At 49.1% G+C, this 23,357-nt stretch overlaps 4 protein-coding genes across 5 annotated transcripts; 3 read left to right on the top strand and 1 right to left on the bottom strand.

Annotated features, from left to right (window-relative positions):
* Positions 1 to 798: 798 nt before the first annotated feature.
* On the top strand, positions 799 to 2,456 carry LOC112897268 (thaumatin-like protein 1b). The gene is made up of 3 exons (XM_025965536.1): positions 799 to 1,445; positions 1,520 to 1,778; positions 1,946 to 2,456. Exons 1-3 carry the CDS (start codon positions 935 to 937, stop codon positions 2,301 to 2,303), a joined length of 1,128 nt encoding a protein of 375 aa, XP_025821321.1. The 5' UTR covers positions 799 to 934; the 3' UTR covers positions 2,304 to 2,456.
* A 141-nt stretch (positions 2,457 to 2,597) lies between these two features.
* Positions 2,598 to 8,016, bottom strand: LOC112897267 (oxysterol-binding protein-related protein 4C-like). Of its 2 annotated transcripts, XM_025965534.1 has the most exons (4): positions 7,771 to 8,016; positions 5,346 to 5,513; positions 3,059 to 3,802; positions 2,598 to 2,962 (listed from the first exon to the last, which is right to left on the bottom strand). In XM_025965534.1, exons 1-4 carry the CDS (start codon positions 7,771 to 7,773, stop codon positions 2,708 to 2,710), a joined length of 1,170 nt encoding a protein of 389 aa, XP_025821319.1. In that variant the 5' UTR covers positions 7,774 to 8,016; the 3' UTR covers positions 2,598 to 2,707. The 2 variants fall into 2 exon arrangements, with proteins under 2 accessions (XP_025821319.1, XP_025821320.1); XM_025965535.1 differs by lacking the exon at positions 7,771 to 8,016 and having other exon boundaries at positions 3,059 to 3,914; positions 5,346 to 5,456.
* Positions 8,017 to 17,515: 9,499 nt separating this feature from the next.
* LOC112896665 (methyltransferase-like protein 13) lies at positions 17,516 to 20,178 on the top strand. Its single transcript, XM_025964718.1, has 9 exons — positions 17,516 to 17,851; positions 18,517 to 18,630; positions 18,723 to 18,791; positions 18,899 to 18,918; positions 18,992 to 19,044; positions 19,121 to 19,151; positions 19,237 to 19,315; positions 19,499 to 19,632; positions 19,736 to 20,178. Exons 1-9 carry the CDS (start codon positions 17,674 to 17,676, stop codon positions 19,784 to 19,786), a joined length of 729 nt encoding a protein of 242 aa, XP_025820503.1. The 5' UTR covers positions 17,516 to 17,673; the 3' UTR covers positions 19,787 to 20,178.
* A 213-nt stretch (positions 20,179 to 20,391) lies between these two features.
* On the top strand, positions 20,392 to 23,285 carry LOC112896664. Its single transcript, XM_025964717.1, has 9 exons — positions 20,392 to 20,690; positions 21,013 to 21,216; positions 21,305 to 21,407; positions 21,493 to 21,572; positions 21,655 to 21,732; positions 22,111 to 22,202; positions 22,400 to 22,511; positions 22,650 to 22,775; positions 22,880 to 23,285. Exons 1-9 carry the CDS (start codon positions 20,496 to 20,498, stop codon positions 22,979 to 22,981), a joined length of 1,092 nt encoding a protein of 363 aa, XP_025820502.1. The 5' UTR covers positions 20,392 to 20,495; the 3' UTR covers positions 22,982 to 23,285.
* Positions 23,286 to 23,357: the final 72 nt, after the last annotated feature.

The raw sequence follows: 23,357 nt of genomic DNA, 5'->3' as shown, positions 1-23,357 counted from the left end.
ACTTTCGTCAATTCGTTGCGAGGTAGATACTTGGTACCTGCTCGGCTGTTGCCTAAGGATGGTTATTCTTTTTTTTTTGAACAAAGGTTATTCTTTCTTGTCATACTCAATCAGAAGCAATGCTTTTATCCAAGCTGGTAGGAATGATGATATATAATTTCTGGTCTTGCAAAGATAGCAGCTGGCATCTGTTTAGATACCTATGCTGTTTGTTTATACCGATTAAATGGTGCAGTCATATGAAGTAGAATCAAGTGCATAGTGTCACAGTGTGTGTTGAGATTGATGCTTTCCTTGTACTGGTCTTATTGCTGCAAGACAAGTTTAACTACCTGGAAGCAATGTTCAGAGTCATATGTTATGGCCCAAATATGATAATTCTGTTTTCTATTCCATGAGTAGAAAACATTCCAGTGTCATCTTCATTTAATTCAATTCAGTGCTCGAATTTTTTATATCTGTGTGTTGATTGGAGTGGTCTTATGGTCTTAGTGACTTGTAAAACTATGCAAGTATCACATGGACCATACATGAACATAGCCATTTTCTGAAACCATGGCTCTTGAGTTGTGCACAATGAGGATTGTTTAAGATTGATACAATGCAACACGTATATCTAGTCAGGAATTAAAGTATATATACATTCCAGCAAGTGTTAGTAGTAGACTAGCTACTATCCCTAGCTAGTACCAGTTTCACTTTTATCCCTTGCATTTTACATAAGGTATTTCTTCTCACTGAGGCCACCCCATGCACGCAAAATGCTAAAGCAATCTCACCAAGTAACCTTGTCTTCCACATCTGCAACCCAAAACATTTTAAAGCCTGCAACCATGTCCGAGATCTCTTCTCAACTCTCTCCAATCCTATCAGGAACATAAGTGAATTTGTGACAGTGAAACCCTAGTCAGAAGTACTGCAAGACCTGCACACCATGGAAACGCCAAGAAGCTGCAGTTCACCACGCTTGCTGATCTTTGTGCTAGCACTGGCCCATTGGTGCAGCATCGCCATGGCGAGCTGCAGCTTCACCATATCCAACTACTGCTCCCAGCCCATCTGGCCGGGGACGCTCGCCGGCGCGGGCACGCCGCAGCTGCCCACGACGGGGTTCAGGCTCGACCCGGGGCAGACCGTGCAGGTCCCGGCGCCGCCGGGGTGGTCCGGCCGGTTATGGGCGCGCACGGGCTGCGCGTTCGACACCGGCGGCAAGGGCGCGTGCCAGACCGGCGACTGCGGCGGGCGCATGGAGTGTGCGGGCACCGGCGCCACGCCGCCGGCGACGCTGTTCGAGGTCACGCTGGGGAAGGGCGCCGGCGACCTGGACTACTACGACGTCAGCCTCGTCGACGGGTACAACCTGCCCGTCGTCGCTGTCCCGCGGGCGCGGCAGGGCGCCGGCGGCGGCTGCAACGCCACCGGCTGCATGGCCGACCTCAACCGCTGTATGTGCGTCCATGTCGTGTCCTAAGTCCTAACTACTAAGTTTTTGTTGCTCCATCTGACACGTGTGCGACAGCGTGCCCCAAGGAGCTGCAGGTGGACCGCGGCGGCGGCACGGTGGCGTGCCGGAGCGCGTGCGAGGCGTTCGGGCAGGACCAGTACTGCTGCAGCGGCGCCTACGCGACGCCGACGACGTGCCGCCCGACGGCGTACTCGTCCGTCTTCAAGTCGGCGTGCCCGCGCGCGTACAGCTACGCCTACGACGACGGCTCCAGCACCTTCACCTGCGGCAACGCCGCCGACTACACCATCGCCTTCTGCCTCGCTCTCTCCGGGTAATCACATTCACGCCTCACCATTCGTCTTCACTGAACGTTGCCAGTAACTTCTGATCAGAAATCAGAATCCACAAGCCCTGAAATGTGTTCTAGTCAGAGTCACAGATCGTATACTCTGAAACCTGCCAAAAGTTCAGACTTCATATCCTTATCTGTTTGCCCAGGTTGCAGAATCCCGGCGCCGTTCCCGTCGGATCGCCACCGGCCTACGGGCAGAGCACTAGTGACGGGACCGGCGGCACGCCGCCTCCTAGTATTGACGACAATGGCGTCGGGAGCACAAACCCGCCGTCACCTACTACTGGCAACAATGGCGTCGGGAGCACCAACCTGTCGCCTCCTAGCACTGACAACAATGGCGTTGGATGCACTGATCAGCCGCCTCCGGCCGCCAGCGATGGCGCTGGAAGCACCTATCAGCCGCCGTGGATGACGTTATCGTCAGCCAGCACGCTACACGACCAGCTGTGGCTTGTGCTGCCTGCAGTGCTCTTGTTCCTCCTCTGGTCATTCTCGCCATGAACGTTGTCATGCACAGCTCTTGTAGCAGTGATAGCAGTGATAAAATCCATCATAGCCAACTGAGATGGAAATATGTACAGGCTGAATTAGCTCACGTAGTTTATGGATAATAAAATATATTGTTCGTTCATTCATGAATTCAGTTCCTTTGTTTTTGAAAGAAAAAAACTGGGATTCAGTTCCTTTGTTTAGCATCGACTTTCAGGTTTCAGAGCCCAACTGTGGCCTTCACCGAATGTTCAGTTGCTCGTGTTCACCCGCAGATTTTTGAAGAAATCATCACTAGGATCATAATTCTCAAGCAGTAGCAGACGAAAAGAATCAAGATAATCAGCTAGTGACAAATTTAAATGAAATTCAGGTTGATCGTATAACGCTCTTTACATGTCAGGTACTCTCTACTGTTATGAAGGGACAACAATGGGAGCCGGCGGCACCGACTCCTCCAACGGCCAGCACTCCCACTCGCCGTTCTTGTTCTGCGACAGGGAGAAGTGCTTGGGCGTCCAGACCTCCCCCTTCTCGTTCCTCTCCTTGGCGAGCCTCCTCGCTTCGTCCTCCACCAGCCGCTTCGCCTGCCGGGCTTTCTCCCAGTCCTTCTTCAGGAGCGCGTCGCTGACCTCGCCCCACACCACGGCGGATTCCGACGGCGCCACTCCCTAAGACGAACATGATCATTGATCAGCAACCATGTCAAACTAAGTTTTTCAGATTTCAGATTGAAACGATTGATGCTGCATTTTTTCCCCAATTACCTTGTGGTCTTGAACGGCCGGCGTGGTGAGGTTAGTAATGGCTTGCTGGGCGTCGTACAGCACGGAGACCTCGCCGGTGGCGACGTCCTTGAGCGAGACTGTCCTGTCCCAGAACCCGTCGATCTCGTAGACCGTCTCCTCCCGCGACGCCGAGCGGAAGACCCTGCCCCTGACACACCTGGCGTCGCCGCCGAAGCCGAGGAAGGAGCGGGTGCGGCAGTAGCTGAGCTCGGCCTCGAGCCCGGAGTCCGCGCAGACGACCCGGACGTCGCCGGCCCACTCGACGGACGGCGCCGGGAGGAGCCGGATGAGCAGGTTGGGGCAGTCGACCTCGTAGCGCTCGCCGTGCCGGACGAGGCTCACCTCCCGGCGGCCCCGCACCGCGGCCTCGATGCTGGCGCCGTGGAACTTGGGGACGGGGCTCTGGCACCAGACGAGCCGCACGTCCCCGGCGGCGTCGGTGGCGTGCAGCGCCGAGACGGGCGGGCAGTGGGAGACCTGCTCGAGGAGGACGTTGAGGGGGCCGTGGGACACGTGGTGCGTCTCCCCGAGCACCGGGTTGTAGGGCGCGAAGCCGAAGATCGGGGGGCGCGTGGTGGAGATGCTCCAGGCCACCACCGCCGTGAGGCGCTCCAGGCTGTCCTTGCCCCGGGCGCACCGGCCGAGGAGGTCCTCGCCGGCGCAGTACACGCCCTCGCCGTACATCTGGAGCTGCGACTTGGGCAGGTTGAACGTCGCCGGCAGCTGGAATTTTTTAGAGAAAGAACAGCATTTTCGTCGGTATGTGATTCAATTCATCATTGTTGATTGAAACGGGCTAATGATTGTGATCGTTCGTTCTTGCAGGACATTCCCACTGCAGAAACTATCTCTTATAAAATACTAGAAATAATGATCAATCTCACATCATGGATTAACACAGAGACCTGACAGCGAAATGAAACTGATCATCGTTGTTGACGCGGTGGTGCGCCGTCCGCAACCGCCGTCAGGTGAGACGAAACGATGATCACGTCCAGATTCAAAGTCAGCGGGACGCGCATCCTACTACCATTTTGAAACTCATTTTGTTGCCCAGCTGACCAGGCGCCCAGCGTACCTAACCTACTCCTCACTTTCTCTCGCATGCAAAATGCCATCGGCTACTCCATCACTGTCAGCCCCCAAATTATTATGTGCTGCTTTTCAGGGTACTCGTCACAGCTTAGTGCTCTCCTAATTACTCGAAGCAACTGGGTTAAGTGCTCCTCCATTTGTTCCAAAATAGATATTTAGATCTGTCCTACAATATAGCTATTTTTAATATAGCTATTTTTAGATTTTCTTCAAGGCAAACCTTTTAAACATTTACAACGAACCATAAAGATTGACAACATAAAATTGATATTAGTTTATTCATATTGAAACCAACTATCATAACATAACATGTAACTTTTTCTAAATAAAAGCAATTATTTTTAGAGATATTATTGGTTAAAAATGAAAACGTTTGATTTTAACCAAATCTAAAAGTTATTATATTTTAAGATGGAGGTAGTATGTTTCTGGTGTTCAAAATTTACTCCACGAATTAAAGACCATAGTTTTTTAGCTTCTAGACCAACTATGTTTTTTTAGGAAAAGTAATGGTTCCGGTGACCTTAGACCAACTAGGCAGGGCCTAGCAACGCTTTTAAAAGAATAACGTATGGAGAAGTGCATGATGCCAATCTCGAATGAATATAATGGGGCATTAAGATCTATCTTATTAGAGCAACACTTTCAGCAATAAAAAAAATGCGTGGAGAAGTGTATGTATGGCGTCAATAGTGTGATTAGTTGGCGCCACTTTTCCAATTTAACTACATGTGCATTAACTATGGACATGTGTAAACCACGACTTTTAATCACAACCGCCTAGAGTAATTAGGGGTAACAAAACCAACTGCTAATCCAGTTATCGGTTGCATTGCGTATGTGTACAAGGCATCAGCAGTGGTGAATCGACTCATGAGCTCCACGTAAGCACGAAATGGGCCCGCTGAAAAGATAAAATATCAGTTTCCTTTTTGCATCCGCCCATCGCATCTACTCACAAGCATAGCAGTGATCGTTCAAATTGATTTTTCTACTCAGCATGAGTCGACTCCCAAACATAAGTCAAATTTTTTCTCTCTCTTCCATGAACCGGCTAGCTCCAATGATTATGCATCGATTCATCGTCTCCACGTAGGCTGATGGTTCGGCCACTGGAGAAGCCCTAAGTTCAAAGTTCGGTTCACTGGGCCTTTGGAAACAGTAATCGTACCTGGAAGTGCGAGAGGTCGGATCCCGGGCTGACGTTGCCGAAGAGGCTGAGCACCCGCCGGGCGAGGTTCGCCGGGCGGAGCTCCGCCGCCAGGCCGCCCTCCAGCGACAGCGGCGGCGTCAGCACGGCCGCCGCGCGCGCCGCCTCGAGCTCGCCCTCCGACTCCACCTGCACCGGTTCGTAACCAATCAAGACGCGGTTAGCCATAGAAATTGGGAGGCATGGCGCGCGTTCACGGGCTGACGGCTAGCGTCGCAAGTGACCGGGCTGACTTGTCGCGTTACCGTCAGGTTCCGGTTCAGAAGCAGCTATTACTAGTAGTTTTTTTTAAGTTTTTCTGACTTTTTTTATGTAGGAGAGAAGCATATGCTTGCATTTCTAGGGCCTGTTTAGTTCCTTCCGCAAAAACGCAAAAAAGCTGTAAACGCAAAGATGCTAAAGGAATCTTGCTAATTTGAAGTACTAAATGAAGTCTATTTAAAAAACTTTTTGCATGGATGGGTTGTAAATCGCGAGACGAATCTAATGAGCCTACTTAATCCATGTTTTGCAACAGTGATGCTACAGTAACCATCCACTAATTATTGCTTAATCATGGATTAATTAGCATCATTAGATTCGTCTCGTGATTTACAACCCATCTATGCAAAAAGTTTTATAAATAGACTTCATTTAGTATTTTAAATTGGTAAGATTCCTTTGAAAATTTTTTTTTGCGTTTTTGCGCTCTCATCTAAACAGGCCCCTAGTATTACGCTATCGTAATCTTGGTCACGGACGGCCAGGATTTGTCGGAGGGAAAACGGTGGCAGCGGAGGGCACGAGGCCGGCACGCTCCTCGAGATCCTGCAAGCATGCCGGCGCGCCGCCGGTCGAGGCGCTACGCTAGCTGACATTACCGCCGAGCTCATCATCGAAAAGGAACAAAACAAAAGCTGTACATGGTCAGCGAGACAGAAATTTGGCCGGGCGTGCGAAGGTTCCAAATGGCACCGTAAAGAAACGGCCCCTGCATGCGTCCGTTGCTCTCGAGGCGCTCATCATCAGCAAACGGCTAGCAGAAGGGGCAGCCGTTCCAAGAACCGTGCCAGTGCCGCCTCGTGATCCCGCCGGCGGCGTGTGTGCTGACCGAGAAATCTGAAACCTCCATGCGTAGAGTATGGTGTACGCTTGTACGAGTCAAAAAGGAAAGGAAAAGGACAACATGGAGCAGGGATCGCGGATAAAGAATTAAAGATTGCGCCGTGATCGCCGTGGCCGGCGGCGAGTCTGCGTCGTCGACAGGTGCGCGTCTGCACGTCAGCGCCGGCCGGCCGGGCGGGCGTGCGGCGGTAGGATGCCGCGGCGTGTCAGCGGACGGGCCATGAAGCCGAGCGGCCACGCGGGCTCTAGGCCTCTAGCTCATCGGGCGTTGTTAACGCGGCTAAGAAATCAGAAGTCGTGTATAAACTAGTGGTAGAAGAACGTAACGCTAATGTCAGCTGGGCTCTAATTTTTTTGGAGGAGCTGGGCGCGCCTAAGAACATATCTCCAAAAAAATTTCTAAATTTTATTCTCTAAATTATCATTTGAAAAATTTTCTATATAAAAATTATTTTCTATATATTTTTTCTGCCCAACAGTTTGCTTCTATACACTTTAGAAAGTTATTTTTATTATCTATCTTTAACTGGCGAGAAATACGGAATGGAATTTAGATGATCATATAGAGAAACTGTTGGATGGTATTTTTCTATTAGATTCTCTATTTCTAATAATAAGAAAATATATAAAAATTTTTGGAGTTGCTTAAAAATTAAGGGGTGCGAGTGTTCGGAAAGAGCCCCGTCGCGCGATCGTGGCGACGAAAGGGAAGGAAAGGAAAAGGAAGGAAGCCGCGGCGACGGAGAGCCCTGAAAGGACGCGCCTTTGGTTCTCCTTCCGCGCGCGGGGCAGGCTCCGGTCCCTCCCTTGGCTCCACATGGAAAGTGCCCCGGCGCCGCGCCCGGCCGGCCGGCCTGCGCCGCGCCGTTCGCGCGGTCAAGCGAAGGGGCGGCGGAAAGCGGGCGTCGACGGTGCAGCCTAGGACGACGTGGCGACTAGACGAGAAGAGCACGCCAGCCGCGCACTAGCGATTGTGTGAAGGGAACCTTTTTTCTTTCTTTAACGCAAGTCGGAAAGCTAGCGATCGTCGAGAGGGAAAGGCAGCAGCTCGCCAGGTGCCCGCCCGCGGCCGCCGGCCGCGCCCAGGGCGGGAGGAACCTTCAACCGGAACGGCCGGCGCGCGGTGGCGGTGGCCGGCGCCGGGATGGACGCACGCGGCCGGAGGTTCCCGTCTCGATCAGACCGCGCGACATGCGTGCTGGCTCGAATGAAGAAGAATCGATCGATTTCTTTCAAAAAAAAAACGAATCGATCGACCGGAGAGGCAGGAGGCGAGGCGTACCATTTGGGCGCGCGGGTGAGGATGATGATCCGATTCGGGGCAAGAGAGCAAGCAAGGTGCCGGCGCGGATGACGACCACCGATCGACCGATCGATCCCCTCCGATCCCTCCCTCGCTCTTTCTGCGCGCGCTGTGCTGTAGCTAGGAATAAGCCTGCCCGCGATGGTGCGAAGATATTCAGCTCCTCCTCCCCGCCGATCCCCTTCGCCTTCCTTTCTTTGGCAGCTCCATCCATGGCCCCCCGGCCGCGCGTCTATTTATATCCATCCTGATTTCTTTCGCATGACCGTCCCCCCCTCTCTCTCTCTCTCTGTCTGCCTGTCTGGGGCCGGCGTGACGTCATCTTCGCCGTGTCCCGGTCGCCCGGCCCCCCGTGTGGCCGTGTGAAAGCATCTCTTGGCTTCGGGTTGGGAGTGGGACCATGTACTCCTACTAGCATGCACACATGTTTCCTTACTTATTTTTTTCCAAAAAAAAGCATGCACACACGCATACCTGATATCTCAGCTCGCTCGAGGCCGAAAGCGCGGCGATGGACCTCGATCCATATGGAAGCCTCCTTCCACCCACCCAGCCATGGTCGCCGGCATCGGGTCAGTTTTCGGTGCTTGTTTGATTCTTTCCTACACACACAAATCAGACCTTTCTTATTTTTTTTGTTGGCTAGTCAACATCTGCTGACCCCTGCACATTTACAATCAGATCTATAAATTCTATATGTGCTTTGGTACAGATTGGAAATAATATTCCCTTTTGTAAATGATTCTCTCATCTAATTTCTTTCTTTCCAAAAGATGGAATTCACTCGGTCATCGGGACATGATTACTGCCCATACATATTATTAGGCTGATGTTTATTTATTTATTAACTTCTTGTTGGTGGATTAAACGAGCGAGTCTGCCCTTGTTGACTCCTACTAGCCATGCTTTCATCCGACGGTTCACGTGCGCGCGCTCTCTCCCCCCGACAAATCTGAATCCCCGTGGAACGACGTATCCAGCTGACAACCTAAACTCTCACCCTGCCCCCGCCATCCTTAACAGCGTCTCCTCGCTACCGACCCCAGCGTGCTGCTACAGTCTCAGCAGCCATGATGTGCCGCCGATCGCTAGCACGAGCACGCGCCCCCATGCTTCTTTCCTGTGCCGCTTGGCTTTGCGTCGCTTGCCCCTGCCTGTCGCCGTAGCGCGCGGGCGCCGGAAGGAAGCGATCAATGATTTCACAATGCCACGGGAAGGGAGAACGTCACGAGGGGCACACCGGCGGTGACGACGACCGATCGGGTTTGGTTCCAAGCCACGGCATGCGGCGCATCAGATCGCTTCCGGCACCGGGGTTAATTAAGCGACGCGTATGCGCAGAACCAGAAAGGAAAACTGCGAAGCAACGAACGGAAGCGTGGCCGGCCCGGGAGCACGGCGGGGGCTATACATCGCCCGCGGTACAAACTGTCGCCTGGCGACCAAATTCAGCCCGGTACGATTTCTACGGTCCACGACGGCCTTTTAACTCCTCTCACGCGTCGCGTCTTCTTCCTCCGCTTATCTTCCTCCACTCACCACCGCCACATTCCGGGGTTCGGGTTGCCGGGATTAGGTTATCTCCAGCGTGCCTGACCATAGAGGGAGGTCGGCGGCGGCAAGGTTGCGGATGGTGGTGGCGGGTCGTGGGCGGGGCGGCAAGGCGGCGGATGCCGCGGGCCGTGGAGAATATCCGGCGGCCTGCGGCGGCGGCGGCGGCTCCCGATGCTTGACGAAGCTAGGGCGACGGGGGTTGGTGGCGGCGAATGCAACGTTGGAGACGTGTTGGAGGGAGTCACAGGGGTGAGCGACTCCGGCGGTGGCGCAGAAGCGACCAGCTCCAATGGCATCGATCGGTGCGGCGGATCTCGCCACCGCCTTTCGCTAAGTCGCTGACAAGTGGGTTCTTTGGTTGTTGGTCGGTGTCCCGCACTGAGTTGAGGCGGTTTTGCCTTGATTGTGGGCCCTTTGATCCATATGATGTCCATATGGCAAGTCTTGATTTGTTAAAGGTGTGTTTCCCTGCCATTTGAGTGTACTTTCTCTCTTTATTTAGCCAAATTCCTGCGATGCATAAAAATCTCCAAGGACATCTGGAAATATGGAGATTTCATTATTTATAAATGTGTGTAAGAAATGCTAATTCCTCCTTCTTTCTGGATAAATTGACGGGCGATTTTGGTACTTAACGATTGTCAATATGCTGCAAGCATTATATATGCAACCATCAACTAGTAATATCGTTCTTAGACTAGAAGAAACAAACAAGTGTTGAAGCAGAGGGAAAAAATCAACTTGGTGCTTCAAGTCCTTCAGTCCCATCTTCATAGCATCGACTTGCTTCTCAAACTTAGTGGTTATGTCAGCAATTGCAGCATTGAACTTAGCACACAACGTAGAATGAACCAAATTAGGTGAACAGACAAGACTCCCCCCTTAAAGATTAAGAAAATCATAGGAAAAAGATAAAAGGACGATAATATAATATACATCACAATCAAGTTAACTTACAATTACATGAGTCTTAGATTAATATCCCTGCAAGTGAATTGACAAATAAAATATGATAGTGATGAAAAAACTGCAAAGAGTAAGAGAAAAAGATGATAAATAGTGTAAAAGAAATAGATTGTAGTAGGAGTACAAACAAAATATTAATCAAAGGCTAAGATTCCCCCTCGAAGATTAAGAAACCATAGAAAAAAGATAAACAACAATAATATAATATACATCACAATCAAGTTAATTTACAGTTACATGAGTTTTATAATAATATCCCTGCAAGTGAATTAGCAAATAAAATAGGATAACGATGAAAAAGAGCAAAAAGTAAGAGAAGAAGATGATAAAAAGGGTAAAAGAAATAGGTTGTAGTAAAAGTACAAATAAAATATTAATCATAGGCTGCCCAAGCATTTGACGCATAAAGAAATATAACATGAAATGAGGCCCCCCAGTAAGAGGATATGCTTCCATTTAATTGGACAGAATGAACAGGGCATCTAATCCCTATAGAGGAATCTTAACATCTCTAATATGGATTCAACTTTCAGAAGCAAACAAATACAAGATGAGTTAATTATAACTTACACTAAAAATATAGGACATTTGGTAAATGATCTTCAATACAAAGAGAATTAACTACGAGGCATAACATACAATAAGCATGCAGCTGGTACAGCCACAGTCATGCATTATTTCAAGATGAAATGATGTGCATCTGTGAAGATATGCAAATGTTCCTGTAAACAGTCACTGTATGCAGCTTGCTCGTGTGGTGAAGATACAAGATATGTCTTTTAAAGGTCCTGACCTCCTAGGATATCTACAATTAAGCATAGTGGAAAACATGTTGAGCTATCAGACAACAAAGCCCCAAATCGTTGAAGCAACATATGCATCACTTCACTACTTTAGATCACCAAACCGAACTTCATCTTTCCCACCTAACATAGTGGCATGCTAGCCCAAGATAGTTATGAGCCTCGTACAAATAGTGTGTACAGGCAATAAACCAGATTGTCGATGATCCAATTCCAATAGAAGAAAATTTTATCATCCAAAATCCTAGTTGGTTAAGGTAAAAATGAAAATAAAAGTATCACAATTGGTTGGTGCCCTTGGTCATGTATATACTGCAAACTTTTTCAGACTCATCTCTTTTAGGAACTGAACTCCATGCTAGTGACTGGGGCCCAAATCCGCCATATACAAACAGATCAGCCAGAAAATATTCTCCGCTTTACTCCTTAAACCTTAAACCCGAACAACACGAACTCACATGACGAAGATGTGTCTCAACAGCAGAGCACAAAGAAATATACCAGTATAGAAGAATCAAAACCTAAAACCATTCTCACTACGTCTAGTGCCACGAACTCGATCACATTAATTCGCAATGGAAGAGAACATCATAAGCATTAGATCTCTTAGCTTCACGTTGGGTTGGGAGTGGGACCATGTACTCCTACTAGCATGCACACGCATTTATTTTTTTTAAAAAAAAACAAAAAAGCATACACACACATACCTGATATCTCAGCTTGCTCGAGGCTGAGAGCGCGGCTACCGACCTCACATCATCGATCTACACGGAAGCCTCCCTCCACCCACCCGTGCATGGTCGCCAGCATCAGGTCAGTTCTTGGTGCATCCGTGCATGTTTGATTCTTTTCCACACATGTAAATTGGACCTTTCTTATTTTCTTGTTGGCTAGTTAACATCTGCTGACCCGTACACGTTGGCAATCAAATCTACATTTTTTTTGAATGATCAGGGGGAGCATCACCACCTGAATTTGTATTCAAATGGTGTGGCAGACCACATATCAAAGGCCTTATTTTTTGAGGAAATGAGACAAAACCCTACGGTTAATTTAGTTAAACCGGGCTAAAACCCTGATAATCTACCTAGCTAAACTAGACCTCATACAACACACCCTAGCACAAGGGCAAATTGTGGCATAACCACGTATAACAACACCATGTCCTAGCATAAGGATAAAATTGCGGCTTAACCACGAGTAACCACTGCGCAGCCACAGCACTGCACCACCAACAATGCCATGAGCTTGGTGGTTGAGATTCACCTTGAGAGCCTGGCACCATGCACAAGTTCAAGATGCCCATCTCCGAGACAATGCCTCCAACGAGGACTTGACGTCTAGACGCCAACATTGCTCGATCCGGCTGAGCTGGATCTAGGTTTTCACCTGGAGAAAGCAAGGCTAGCAAGAGAATCCATGGTTCCTCCATGGCGACGCGGCTGAAGGGTAGAGAGAGCTATCACGATGCCTCTAGGGAGGTAACGACGTCCGTGGATGCCGCTGTCGCAAGCACCGACAGCATGTCGGGCATGGCTTTCGCTTGGAGCTCCCCGAGACCCTAAACCACACGGCACCGGAGAAGCAAGCACCTTCCGACCACCGAGGCAGCAGAAAGACCACCGACCACCGGCCGCAGCATGCCGTACCAGCCTCAGCGCGGCACCCTCACAGGACCAGATCACGGCCAGCTCGCCGGCAGCCGTGCCACCACGCAGATTAGGCCTCAGGGGCCCGGCTCCACCCTCCAGGGAACCAGATCTGGCGCCCCGAGCCATCACTGGCTCCACCTCCTGCCGCCGCCGCACCATAGAGGGACACGCCATTGCCCTCCAGCGCCCATCCGCACCCGCGGCTCCACTCCGCGACCCCCTCCGCGCCCACCCATGATGCCAAACTGGCCGTCGGGCGTCGTTGCCCGCGCGAGACCTTGGCACCCGCGGCCAACTAGGGTGAGAGCCTCGCCCGCCGCCTTTCTTGGAGCCTGCACCGGCTTCCAGCGGCCCCCTCCGGCAGCGGCGAGTTGGAGGAGGGTGGAGGTGGAGGTTCGTGGCGACGCTAGGGTTAGCCGCCGCCCGAGCCACCTGCTTGGGGGGAAGCCGCCGCCGCCGCCGCCGCCACACCACGTAGATCCGGGCTTGAGGGTGCCGGATCCGGCCGCCGGCCACCACGAGCAGTACAGACGATCCCGCGTGGGGGAAGCCGCCGCCGCACCACATAGATCTGGCCCTAGGGGCACCAGATCCAGCCCCCCGGCCCCAGGACGCCAGATCTACTGCCCCGGGCCACTGCCGCCGCCATGCCTGGTGCTGGCGCGTCATTGCTCGCGCTCCATGCCCGCAGACGAGAGAAGCCCTGCCGCGTCTTCCCAGCAAGCACACGGGCTTCCGGTACCCTGCTCCGGCGGCGAGGAGGTGGAGAGGAGGGCGGAAGGAGGGGGTGGCGACGGTGGAGGGGACGCGCCGATGTACCTCGTTGCTTGAGCCCTCAGCGGCTCACGCGATGCAGCTAGGCACACCACCGTTGGCCATTGCCGCGCTCAGGCCGCACCCCACTTTTTGAATCCTTAGTGATTCGCATGAGCAGCAAGGCGCGAACAACAAAGTGCGGTGGGAAGCTTGCTGCGCAGCCGGTTGAAGCCACGGGGCACTGCACCCACTGGATTGGAGCACCTGCCCCAGGAGTTCCATACTCGGCCTCTGCGCCACCGCGTCGCGACCACTACGGCCGAGGGCGAGGAGCCGTACGTACCATGTTGCCTGAGCCCTTGGCAGCTCGCGCATGCAGCAAGCCACCACTCAAGGCCTGCAGCCGCATGAGCCCCAGCCCGGACCTCTGCACCAACGGTTGGGGGGAGGGAAGAGGTAGCACCTTGATGCTTGAGCCCTGTGGCAGCTCGCGCTTGCAGCAAGGTACCACGCTGCCTAGCTCGGGTGACGGGCGGTGCACGTGCGCGCGCGCAGAGCCACGAAGGTACCTTGCTGTAATTCCATATGTGCTTTGGTATAGACTGAAAATATTTCCCTTTTGTAAGTGATTCTCTCCTCTATTTTTTTCTTTCCAAAAGACTACGAGGTCGACAAGCAAGCTGGTGGACACAGCCACCAACAGACGCAATTCACTTGGTCATCGGGACATGTTCACTGCCCATACATGTTACACTGATGTTTATTTATTTACTATCTTGTTAGAGCAAATCCAGCAATAGCCTCTAAATCAGACCCTCCAAATGCTAATGGAGGTTGTCTCTATTTTCTAATGACCTTAAAATTTGCTCAAAAGCCCTTAATTCTAACTTATAATAGAGGGCTTCTTACAAACCCTCTAGGAATGGAGGATGGAAGTAAGGATTTGGAGGCCTCTCCAAAATAAAGGACCTGGTAGAGGGTCTACTGGAGTGTATTTTTTAGCTTAACCCTCTAAACTTAAGATATGAGCTGTTTAGAGGATCTGCTGGAGTTGCTTCGTGGATTAAATGAATAAACCCTTGTTGACCCCTATTATCCATTATTTTCCTATCAAATTTATATATTCCATAGAGATGCTTACTCTCTCCTGCCCTTTAATTTCCCCGTATGAAGGCGCATGCCATGCTTTCATCCGACGGTTAACGTGCTTTCTCTTTCTATTTGATGGGCTCCTCGTTTTTTTAGGTCTTGTTTGGATCCTTCACAGCTAATGATTAGCTAGCTAATTGATAATGAGTTATATTAGCTGGCTAATGTTGATACCGAATTTTGTCAGTAAATCCGATGTAATCTAAAGTATGGAGATCATCGGGTACTAGTATACATCGGTAGGGATCACATACGACGAGCGGGCATGCATACTGATGATTTACATGTTTGACTTGTCCAGAGAGCGTTGGAATTTAATGCTCATGCTGGAGCTTAGGAGGTTTATTTAAATATTGGCTTAGCTTCATCGGATGGGACGAGCAAGAGAAGGAAAGCTCATGGGCAGGATAATTAAAGTAAAGAAGACTTGCAACATGCACATACATTAGGTCATACGTGAAGAGCTTCGTTAATCAGATACCATTAGCACCCTACCTGGATTATTTTATTGTTAGTAATAGAGGCAGAACAAATAAAGGAAGGGCAAAACCAGCACGTGCATGTCAAAATCATTAGAATAAAATAAGTGTAAGTTGCCGTATAAGAAGGACAAGTCCAAATTAATCACACAAGCAGAATAGCTTCTTCACGGACAAGTCGGACAGGGAAGCTTCATTGATAAGGACTCTGCATAAGAGAATTTAGAGTCCATTTATCTTAATATTTCTTTTTATTTAGGCATTAATTAAGATAGTTAAGTTATAGTTGGTTTTAAGCAAGTTTAAGTCTGCTTGAGGTCCAAAGCCACCCCTATAAATATAAAGGGATGACGGTCATTGTAACTTCTTATCTCTCGATCAATCAAACATAATTTATCTTTTCGGCTCTCACGCCAAACCCTAGGAGTAGGAGTAATATAGATTTCCGATGAGTTCTTCAACAAGCTGGGCTGCATCACTTTGATCTCCAGTTCGCCGCGGTCTTCGTCTATCAGGTGCTCTAGGGTTTAATCACAGGCGCATCGCTGTGATTTCGTCTTATCGATTTTACCTATCTCGTAAGACTGTATCAACTTGATCTCGTGCTAGATGTGGTAGAATCAATTTATCTCGTCTTGAATAAGATCTATCGGCTGGTTTATCTTATACATCTGTTACGTTGCTTTAATTGTCATATTATAAAAAATTCAACAGGGTGTGCTTTAGTAGTCGATAGTTTTTTAATGAGTTTTTACCGAACTCTTATCTCCTTACATGCATCTAGATTCATCAGCTAGTGACTTTTAAGTCTATCACCCACCTGCTAGCGTTGTCTCGGTTAGGTGTGATCCGACTGGTGGTGATGCTAGATTAATTGTTACAAGCTCGGTGATTTTATTTATAATAATTCATTTGTTCGGCGATCCCTCAGTTTGTTAATTCTATTCTACGGCCGATGGGCGCATATATGCTTAATTATCGCTTTTGATCGTTGGTTCCATGTACTTCAATTCTATTATCTAGCCGACAGATTTTCATATATTTTATTTATCTAAGTGTTGTATCAGCTCAGCATTATGATCTTATTAACTGGCCGATACAATATCGCTACGCACCTTGTCAATTGAATGGTCAAACTGACTGGTACGCCCCGAACTTTAAGAAGCTATTTGGTGTCTGCACCGGAGTGAAGCAAATCTCACAGGTCCTCATATGGGGTCACGCAGGAAGCTGACTGCCGGTATTTTATGTCAACAGCTAAACATTAGTTTGTTAGTAATTAGCTGGATGTGTTTGGATCCATCAGCTAATCGTTAATTGTTAATATGGATGGACCATGCTGTTCTTTTTTTTGGCGACACTAGTGCAGGTAGGGGAATTTGATAGGTAGGGATTTTGATAGAAGGACCGATCTTTTTATATTTTTAGCTGGAATTAGCTGGGTTTAACTGACCTGTTTGGAGGGTCATTAAGTACTCCATTAACTGATCTATTTGAATTTAAATCTAGCTAGCTAACCATTAGCTATTATTAGCTGGAGGATCCAAACTAACCTTTAATTTCCCTCCATCCGACAAAGCCGAATCCCCTGGAACGACGTATCCGGCTGACAAACATAAACTCTCACCCTGCCCCCCGCCGGCGGCGACGGCGACCGGTCGGTCGGGTTTGGTTCCAAGCCACGGCACGCGGACGCATCAGATCGCTTCCGGCGCCGGGATTAATTAACCTACACGTACACGCAGAACCAAGAGGGAAACCGCGAAGCAACGGACGGAAAAGCGTGGCCTGGGGAGCGCCGGTCGCCGTGAGGCCGGCTAGTGCGTGCTTCGTCGCGTTCCTTCTGCCTGATTTTGCTGAACTATAGGATCAGCCGATCAGCCGATGAGGAGAGCTTTTGTCCGAACAGAACCCCACGGGGACTGACTTTACCTTTCGACTTCCGTAGAGAGCTTTTTCGTGCCTAGGCGACATGATCGTCAAAGGCATCGCGGATCAGTTTGGAATCCGATGGCGTGATCGTTCCCAACTGGCCTAGGGATACAAGAGGTGCTCCCTTAGCTTCTAGAAGAATCTTGACAACCTCTGCTTCGCTTTGCCAATGGCAAGTCCATCGACCGCGCAAGATTGATGGTTGACGGCAGCATCTGTGATTCTGTGAGTCGAAAAGAAAGACCCGGGAGAGGCGCCGAGAAGCCCATACGCATGGCCTCCACAATACCTGGCCCGACTCGCCATACTATGGGCCTGGCCCGGTCCGCAGTAGTACGTATAGGAGCGTGGGCCAGGCCCCAGACCACACACGTACACCCTCGCGATCAGAGCGATCCTTATCCAATTTTAAAACCGCTCCCCTTCCGGTGGCCCCGCAACCCGTCGCGTCGCACGAATCGCGAGACGAGCCAGCACCCCCGCCGCCCCGCCGATCCGGAATCCTCTAGGCCTCGCTCTCCTCCTCTCTCCGAGCGCCACCGAGGCCGCCATCCCCGGCTCAGATCCGACGAGGGCGGCGGCGGCGGCGAGATGACGGGGGGCGCGGCGGCGTCGCAGGCGTACGGGGAGGCGTGGTACTGGGACGAGCGGTACCGCAAGGAGGCCGGGCCCTTCGACTGGTACCAGAAGTACCCGGCCCTCGCGCCGCTGCTCCGCCTCTACCTCGCGCCGCACCACAGCCTCCTCCTCGTCGGCTGCGGGAACTCCGGTGAGTCGGGTGCCTTGGCGGGTGGGTGGGCGGGGCTGGGATTGATTGGATTCTCCTGAGGGGGAGGGAGTCGCTGGCTGGCCGTGGCCGGGCGGTCAGCGCGGGCGCTTGCTCATCCATTGTTCCTGTCGCGATTCGAGGCTGGAGGCTGTTGGTTAGACCAGCGTGCTGCGCAATGCAGCCGTTCCTGGATGGTAACTTTTGCAACGTAGCGCTTCAATCAAATTTTATCGAAAGGTCGTCCCTTGACCACCACTATATATGTCTTAATCAAAGCAATACAATGAGCGGCCTAATTCTCTCGTACGACCTGCATAATCCTTCCGATTGCACCACAGAAGAGCCTCCCTGGACCTTTTAAGGAACTGGTTTGGTGTGGCTTGTGTTCAAGCATGCCAACGTTCGGCTGTAACCAAAGAGAAAACAGCAAAATAGCTGGGCATTTCGGTGTGTACGATACTGCGATAAGGATCATGCACCACGGCAATTCTGTAATTGAGGAATCAATGAATGCCCTCATGTTTCAGCGAGTCAGATAGCAATCCTCCGCCATGGCGGTTATGAAATTTGGCAATTCTGTAACATGGTCCACATGATGTCTACTACATTACTTCACGGTCCAGTGGACATTACTTATATGGTTTAGCTTCTTTTGATTGTTGCAGTCTTTGGTGAAAATATGGTTGATGATGGCTATCAAGATGTTGTCAACATCGATATATCTTCAGTGGTAATTGAGCAAATGAAGAAGAAATACCATGATATGCCTCGACTTAAATGTATAATTTTTGTTTGCAGCCTTCTGTTCCTGAATGCCTCTGCAGTATGTCCCACATGATCTAATATCATTTATTTCCCTTGATTGGCACAGACATGAAGATGGATGTAAAGGACATGTCAGATTTTGAGTCCGGTTCATTTGATGCTGTTATTGACAAAGGTAACATTGTCATTGCAGTACTTGACAGCACTATGGAAGCAATTGTTAACATCTGCACATGCATAGGCAACATGGCATTGGGTTCTAACCCCATTTGTTATTTGCAGGAACCCTAGATTCTATTATGGTGAGTCAAGATTTTGCCAGGACACTTTGATATTCTCCCAGTGTGATACTCAACTGCGTGTCTTGTTTTTCAGTGCGGCCAAAATTCGCAAGAGAATGCAACGAAAATGCTAGAGGAGGTCAACAGGTGAGGAGTAGTCTATTTATTTGTGATACATATTTCTTAATTGACTATAGCTTCTGTTTATTCCTCCGATATGCAGAATCCTCAAGGAAAAGGGTGTCTACATGCTGGTAACATGAACTATTTGATTTTGAAATATGTAACTCTTTCATATTCTCTGGTGTCTGTAACCTTCTGAGTCCCGTAATGCCATAGATCACTTATGGGGATCCAAGTTATCGATTGCGTCTCCTGAAGGACATGGAAAATTGGACAGTAAAGCTCCATGTCATAGGTTAGTTATATTGACCACCAGATCAACTTAACTGTACACTAACCTTGTTCATGTACAAAGTAGTTTTTAGACTCATGACCCATGAATGCATTCCTTGCCTTTTCCAAGCACTGTAACCTTGTTGCTCTGTTTCCGTTTAGTTGTTATAGAATTCTTGTATTTAATACATTGGGATTATTGCAGAAAGATGGGAGAAAAGTTCGAATCAGAATAAATGGGAACTGACAAAACCATTGCCCTTAGACGATGATAGCACATCAGTGGTTGCGGTTCTCGGACCGAAACCTGATGTTCACTACATCTACGTCTGTGTGAAGGTTAGCCTCCAATTATCTTCCCAGAATGTTCCAAACTCATCTCCTAAACTCTTCGTAATTCCATTTAATTCATCCGCATTCGCTAACGGATGAATTGTTGCAGGGCGACGATGGTGCAAGGGCGGATACTAAATCTGGAGAAGCTGCCAAATGACTTCACCAATAACCCTCCGAACCAGCCGTGCATAACTAGTGTAGCGAATAATGTAGAGCAGATGTTGTACCTCTAATTGTTGCTGCTTGATGAGATCCCAATTCACGTTCAGTGAAGTTGTAGGTTAGCTGTACTGTACCAGATCTTTCATTGTTCCTGTTGTGCACCCATCGAATCCCTTCCGGGAACAGATGCGGCGATTTCCTTGCTATCGACTGTGTGGGTAGTCTTTGCTGGTCACCTTGGAAATGGAAGATTTCCTGGCTGTGTCGCCTGTGCTGTCTCTGTGGGTAGAATCCCTACAGTCTAATGTATGCAATTTCTTAGAAGAATAATTTGAAAGGACACTGGAGACGACCTAATGGTCAGTGGACGTCCCAGTTCACCATTGCCATTCTTTTTCAGAGATTTCCACTTGCGATTCGCCAACGTGATGAATGGGTGTGACGTGAGAATCCCTAGACGATGAGAGTTGAAGCTTAAAAGAAGGGAAAGAACGGTCCCCATCCGGCCGTCCGATCCAACGCTCCCGGACCGGACACGTCGCCCTTTTCGTCGCGACCTCGACCTCCAAAAATCCCGAAGCCAAACCCCTTTCCCCGTGTTCTCTATAGCCGCCTCGCCGAACTCTCGCTCTCCTCCGTCGCCCGCCGCCTTTCTGAAGGTTCCTCTCTCTCTCTCTCTCTCTCCCCTCCTCCTCCCTAACCCAATGGAGGCTCTCGCGGGCACCGCCCCCTCCTCCTCCATTCTCCCGGTTCGCCACCAGCCTTCCCGCCTGGCGCCGCAGTCCCTCGCGCTCCGACCTAGCCGCTGCGCTCCCCTCCGCGCCGCGGCCGGCGGCGGCGGCGGCGGCAAGGACGAAGCCCAGGCCGCCCCCGCCGCCAACGGGTCACCCGTCCTTAAGGTAACAGCTGCTCTGAGCCTGTGAATAATAGTCTCCCCTGAGGCGCTGACACGAGTCAGTGGTTCTCCCGGGTGTATGGGTGGTAGCCTGGATGGGACGGATCTGGAAGAAATTGGCTTGCGTTTAGGCTGTTTTGTTAGATGCTGGATAGCTCGGTGTGAATGTAACTGGTTCGTGGGGTTTACGAGATGACCCGGGTGGAGTTTCTTTTTTACAAGAAATACTTGTCCTGTTGCGAAAAGAGCAGCATTGCACCAAGTCAATATCCAGTTCGATTCACCATTTGGTCTGCCATGCATAGCTGATTATTCTAGCTTGACAGCTGAAGAGTGATTCAAGTCAAAATGGAGTTATACCAATCACGGCTGACAAGTCGCAGAAGGCTTCATCAACCAATACTAGCACTGACTCGAGTGGATCCAGAGCAGGCCTGTTTAGAACACCTATATCAGGTGGCGTGCAGAGCGCGACTTTTGCACATGGTTTGCCCCCACCGGCTTTGGCTGTTCGCAATTTGATGGAACAGGTAGCTTATACTAGAAAACCTCTTGAGCTTTCTCTTACGCCATATGAAGTCTCGTGTTTCTCTTATTTACTTGACTTTTGTGTACCAGGCACGCTTTGCTCACCTGTGCTCTGTCATGTCTGGCATGCATCATCGCCGCACTGGATATCCATTTGGTTCACTTGTCGACTTCGCTAATGACTCAATGGGCCGTGAGTTGCCTCCTTGGCTGACTTTTGGATAGTAATGATACATTCTGTTAGATCCCTGTAGGTAACTTTTTGGTGTATTTTACAGACCCAATATTTTCGCTGTCACCCTTAGCGATCCATACGAGGAACTTGCTGTCAGATCCAAGATGCACGCTTGTTGTCCAGGTATGAGGTTTCTCAATATTTCCTATTGGAGATGTGGAGTATAATGTCCTTCTTTGTAATACCATGTGTACCTTCTTCACAGGTGCCTGGATGGAGTGGACTGTCGAATGCACGAGTCACAATATTTGGTGATGTTTACCCTTTGCCAGCTGACCAACAGGTTTCTATTTAACTGTCTTTTATTGTTTGACATTGCAATCAGTTACGTATTTACTTTTCCGTTGATTACTGGCATTTCTAGTCATATATGATAGTGGTTTCTGACATTTGAGTCCTGTTGTGAAGCAACTGGACTATGAGATTTTCCAACGTCAAATGCCCCTAATTGGTAACTCCTGCTGAGTTGTTATTATTTGGCTCGGTAACACTTTCTCATGGACGTAAAGGGAGTAGTTGCTTTTTCATGCTCTTGAGACATTTGAGTTCGGAATGTAGGATGTGTCTTCAAAACAGTTAATGCGAAGTGTTGGGTCATATTTTTTTCTTCCATTCTTTTTTTAGAACTTTGTTGAACTGACTGATTATTCACGATCATTAGGAATGGGCCCATAAGCAATATGTAGCAAAACATCAGCAGTGGGCATCACAACAGTGGGGAAATTTTTACTATTACAGGATGCACAACATAAGGTCTGGACTTCTGATTGGTTATGTTATCTATTGTTGCGTGTTTTGCTATCCATTTATCATTTGAGTTCAGCGCTGCAGTTTCTATAACACACATCTTGAAATATGTGCTTCCCTGTTCAACAAAAAGCGTTTTCTTTTGATTGTCATTGGCCATGTTTAAGTTAGTAGTTTTGACAAATTATACACACAAATTACAGTGATATATACTTCATTGGAGGCTTTGGAACTGTTGCATGGGTAGATGTTAAGGAGTACGAAACTACTCAACCTGACAAGGTAGCAGTTGATGGTGCCGAGCAAAGTTTAAAGGTAGATACCAGATCACTGATACCTTGTTTATGGTATAATGATCACAGGAAGTTATCCTGTTCATTTGGCTAGCTACATGCCATTCATTGGTTAGAACAGTAAAATCTCAAGCGATTCTGATGCATACCTTTCATGTAGGAGTTGAATGCGATTTTCTCTAAACCACTTCGAGAGTTCTTGTCATCAGAAGGGGAGGTTGATGACGCTGCTGTTATATCAGTAGATAGCAAAGGCATAGATATACGGGTTCGCCAGGGTGCTCAGGTAAAATATATGCTAAAGTTTCTTACTGCCAACCATGAGGCTGCTGTTTCCCAATTAAAAACATTTGTTTTTCTTCAAATTCTTAAATTTGTTCTTCTGTGCAGTTCAATATTCAGAGGCTAGCATTTGATGTACCTGACAAGGTTCTGACTCTAGAGGAAGCCAAGAGAGCACTCCACAAGATAATCAAGACGAGCAGCAAATAGAGTGAAGAAGGTTGCAGAAGCTGGCTTCACTCAATTTTCAAATGCTGTAAGGTTTCATTGCAATCGGATAAGGACTGGGGATTATGTAATGTAGCAATAAGCAGGCATAGGTGAGAACTGAAAACGGCGGCTGTGTTGCTAATAATGAGATGATAATCTCTCTCCACATGCGGCAAAGATTGTATGTATGCCCGTGTTGCTATATCAATAATGATGATTATGCGGCTGCTGCTTGAGGAAATTGGACAATCTTGTTGGCGTAGAGGAAATAATCGATTTCTGGCTTTCTGGCTGGTTATCAGCATAGATTTTTGAATCTTAAGAAAACTGCGCACCTTGGTTCACTAGATGTTTGATGTTATCATTATGCTATTTT

The sequence above is a fragment of the Panicum hallii genome, chromosome 6 (genome assembly GCF_002211085.1).
Source record: "Panicum hallii strain FIL2 chromosome 6, PHallii_v3.1, whole genome shotgun sequence".
NCBI lineage: Eukaryota > Viridiplantae > Streptophyta > Magnoliopsida > Poales > Poaceae > Panicum > Panicum hallii.
The sequence above is the reverse complement of the archived record's forward strand: the minus strand, read 5'-3'. Positions and strand labels throughout refer to the sequence as shown.

Bases quoted from the DNA above. Each gene is read 5' to 3' on its own strand.
- LOC112896665 (XM_025964718.1), top strand. From the start codon at position 17,674: ATGACGGGGGGCGCGGCGGCGTCGCAGGCGTACGGGGAGGCGTGGTAC. The intron at 18,919-18,991 runs GTGAGTCAAGAT...CTTGTTTTTCAG, and splicing joins GAACCCTAGATTCTATTATG to TGCGGCCAAAATTCGCAAGA. The intron at 19,316-19,498 runs GTTAGTTATATT...GGATTATTGCAG, and splicing joins AGTAAAGCTCCATGTCATAG to AAAGATGGGAGAAAAGTTCG.
- LOC112897268 (XM_025965536.1), top strand. From the start codon at position 935: ATGGAAACGCCAAGAAGCTGCAGTTCACCACGCTTGCTGATCTTTGTG. The intron at 1,446-1,519 runs GTATGTGCGTCC...CGTGTGCGACAG, and splicing joins CATGGCCGACCTCAACCGCT to CGTGCCCCAAGGAGCTGCAG. The intron at 1,779-1,945 runs GTAATCACATTC...CTGTTTGCCCAG, and splicing joins TTCTGCCTCGCTCTCTCCGG to GTTGCAGAATCCCGGCGCCG.
- LOC112897267 (XM_025965534.1), bottom strand. The intron at 3,803-5,345 runs GTACGATTACTG...AAAAAATTCCAG, and splicing joins CCGACCTCTCGCACTTCCAG to CTGCCGGCGACGTTCAACCT. The intron at 2,963-3,058 runs GTAATTGGGGAA...TGTTCGTCTTAG, and splicing joins CGGCCGTTCAAGACCACAAG to GGAGTGGCGCCGTCGGAATC.
- LOC112896664 (XM_025964717.1), top strand. From the start codon at position 20,496: ATGGAGGCTCTCGCGGGCACCGCCCCCTCCTCCTCCATTCTCCCGGTT. The intron at 21,573-21,654 runs GTATGAGGTTTC...CCTTCTTCACAG, and splicing joins GATGCACGCTTGTTGTCCAG to GTGCCTGGATGGAGTGGACT. The intron at 22,776-22,879 runs GTAAAATATATG...TCTTCTGTGCAG, and splicing joins GGGTTCGCCAGGGTGCTCAG to TTCAATATTCAGAGGCTAGC.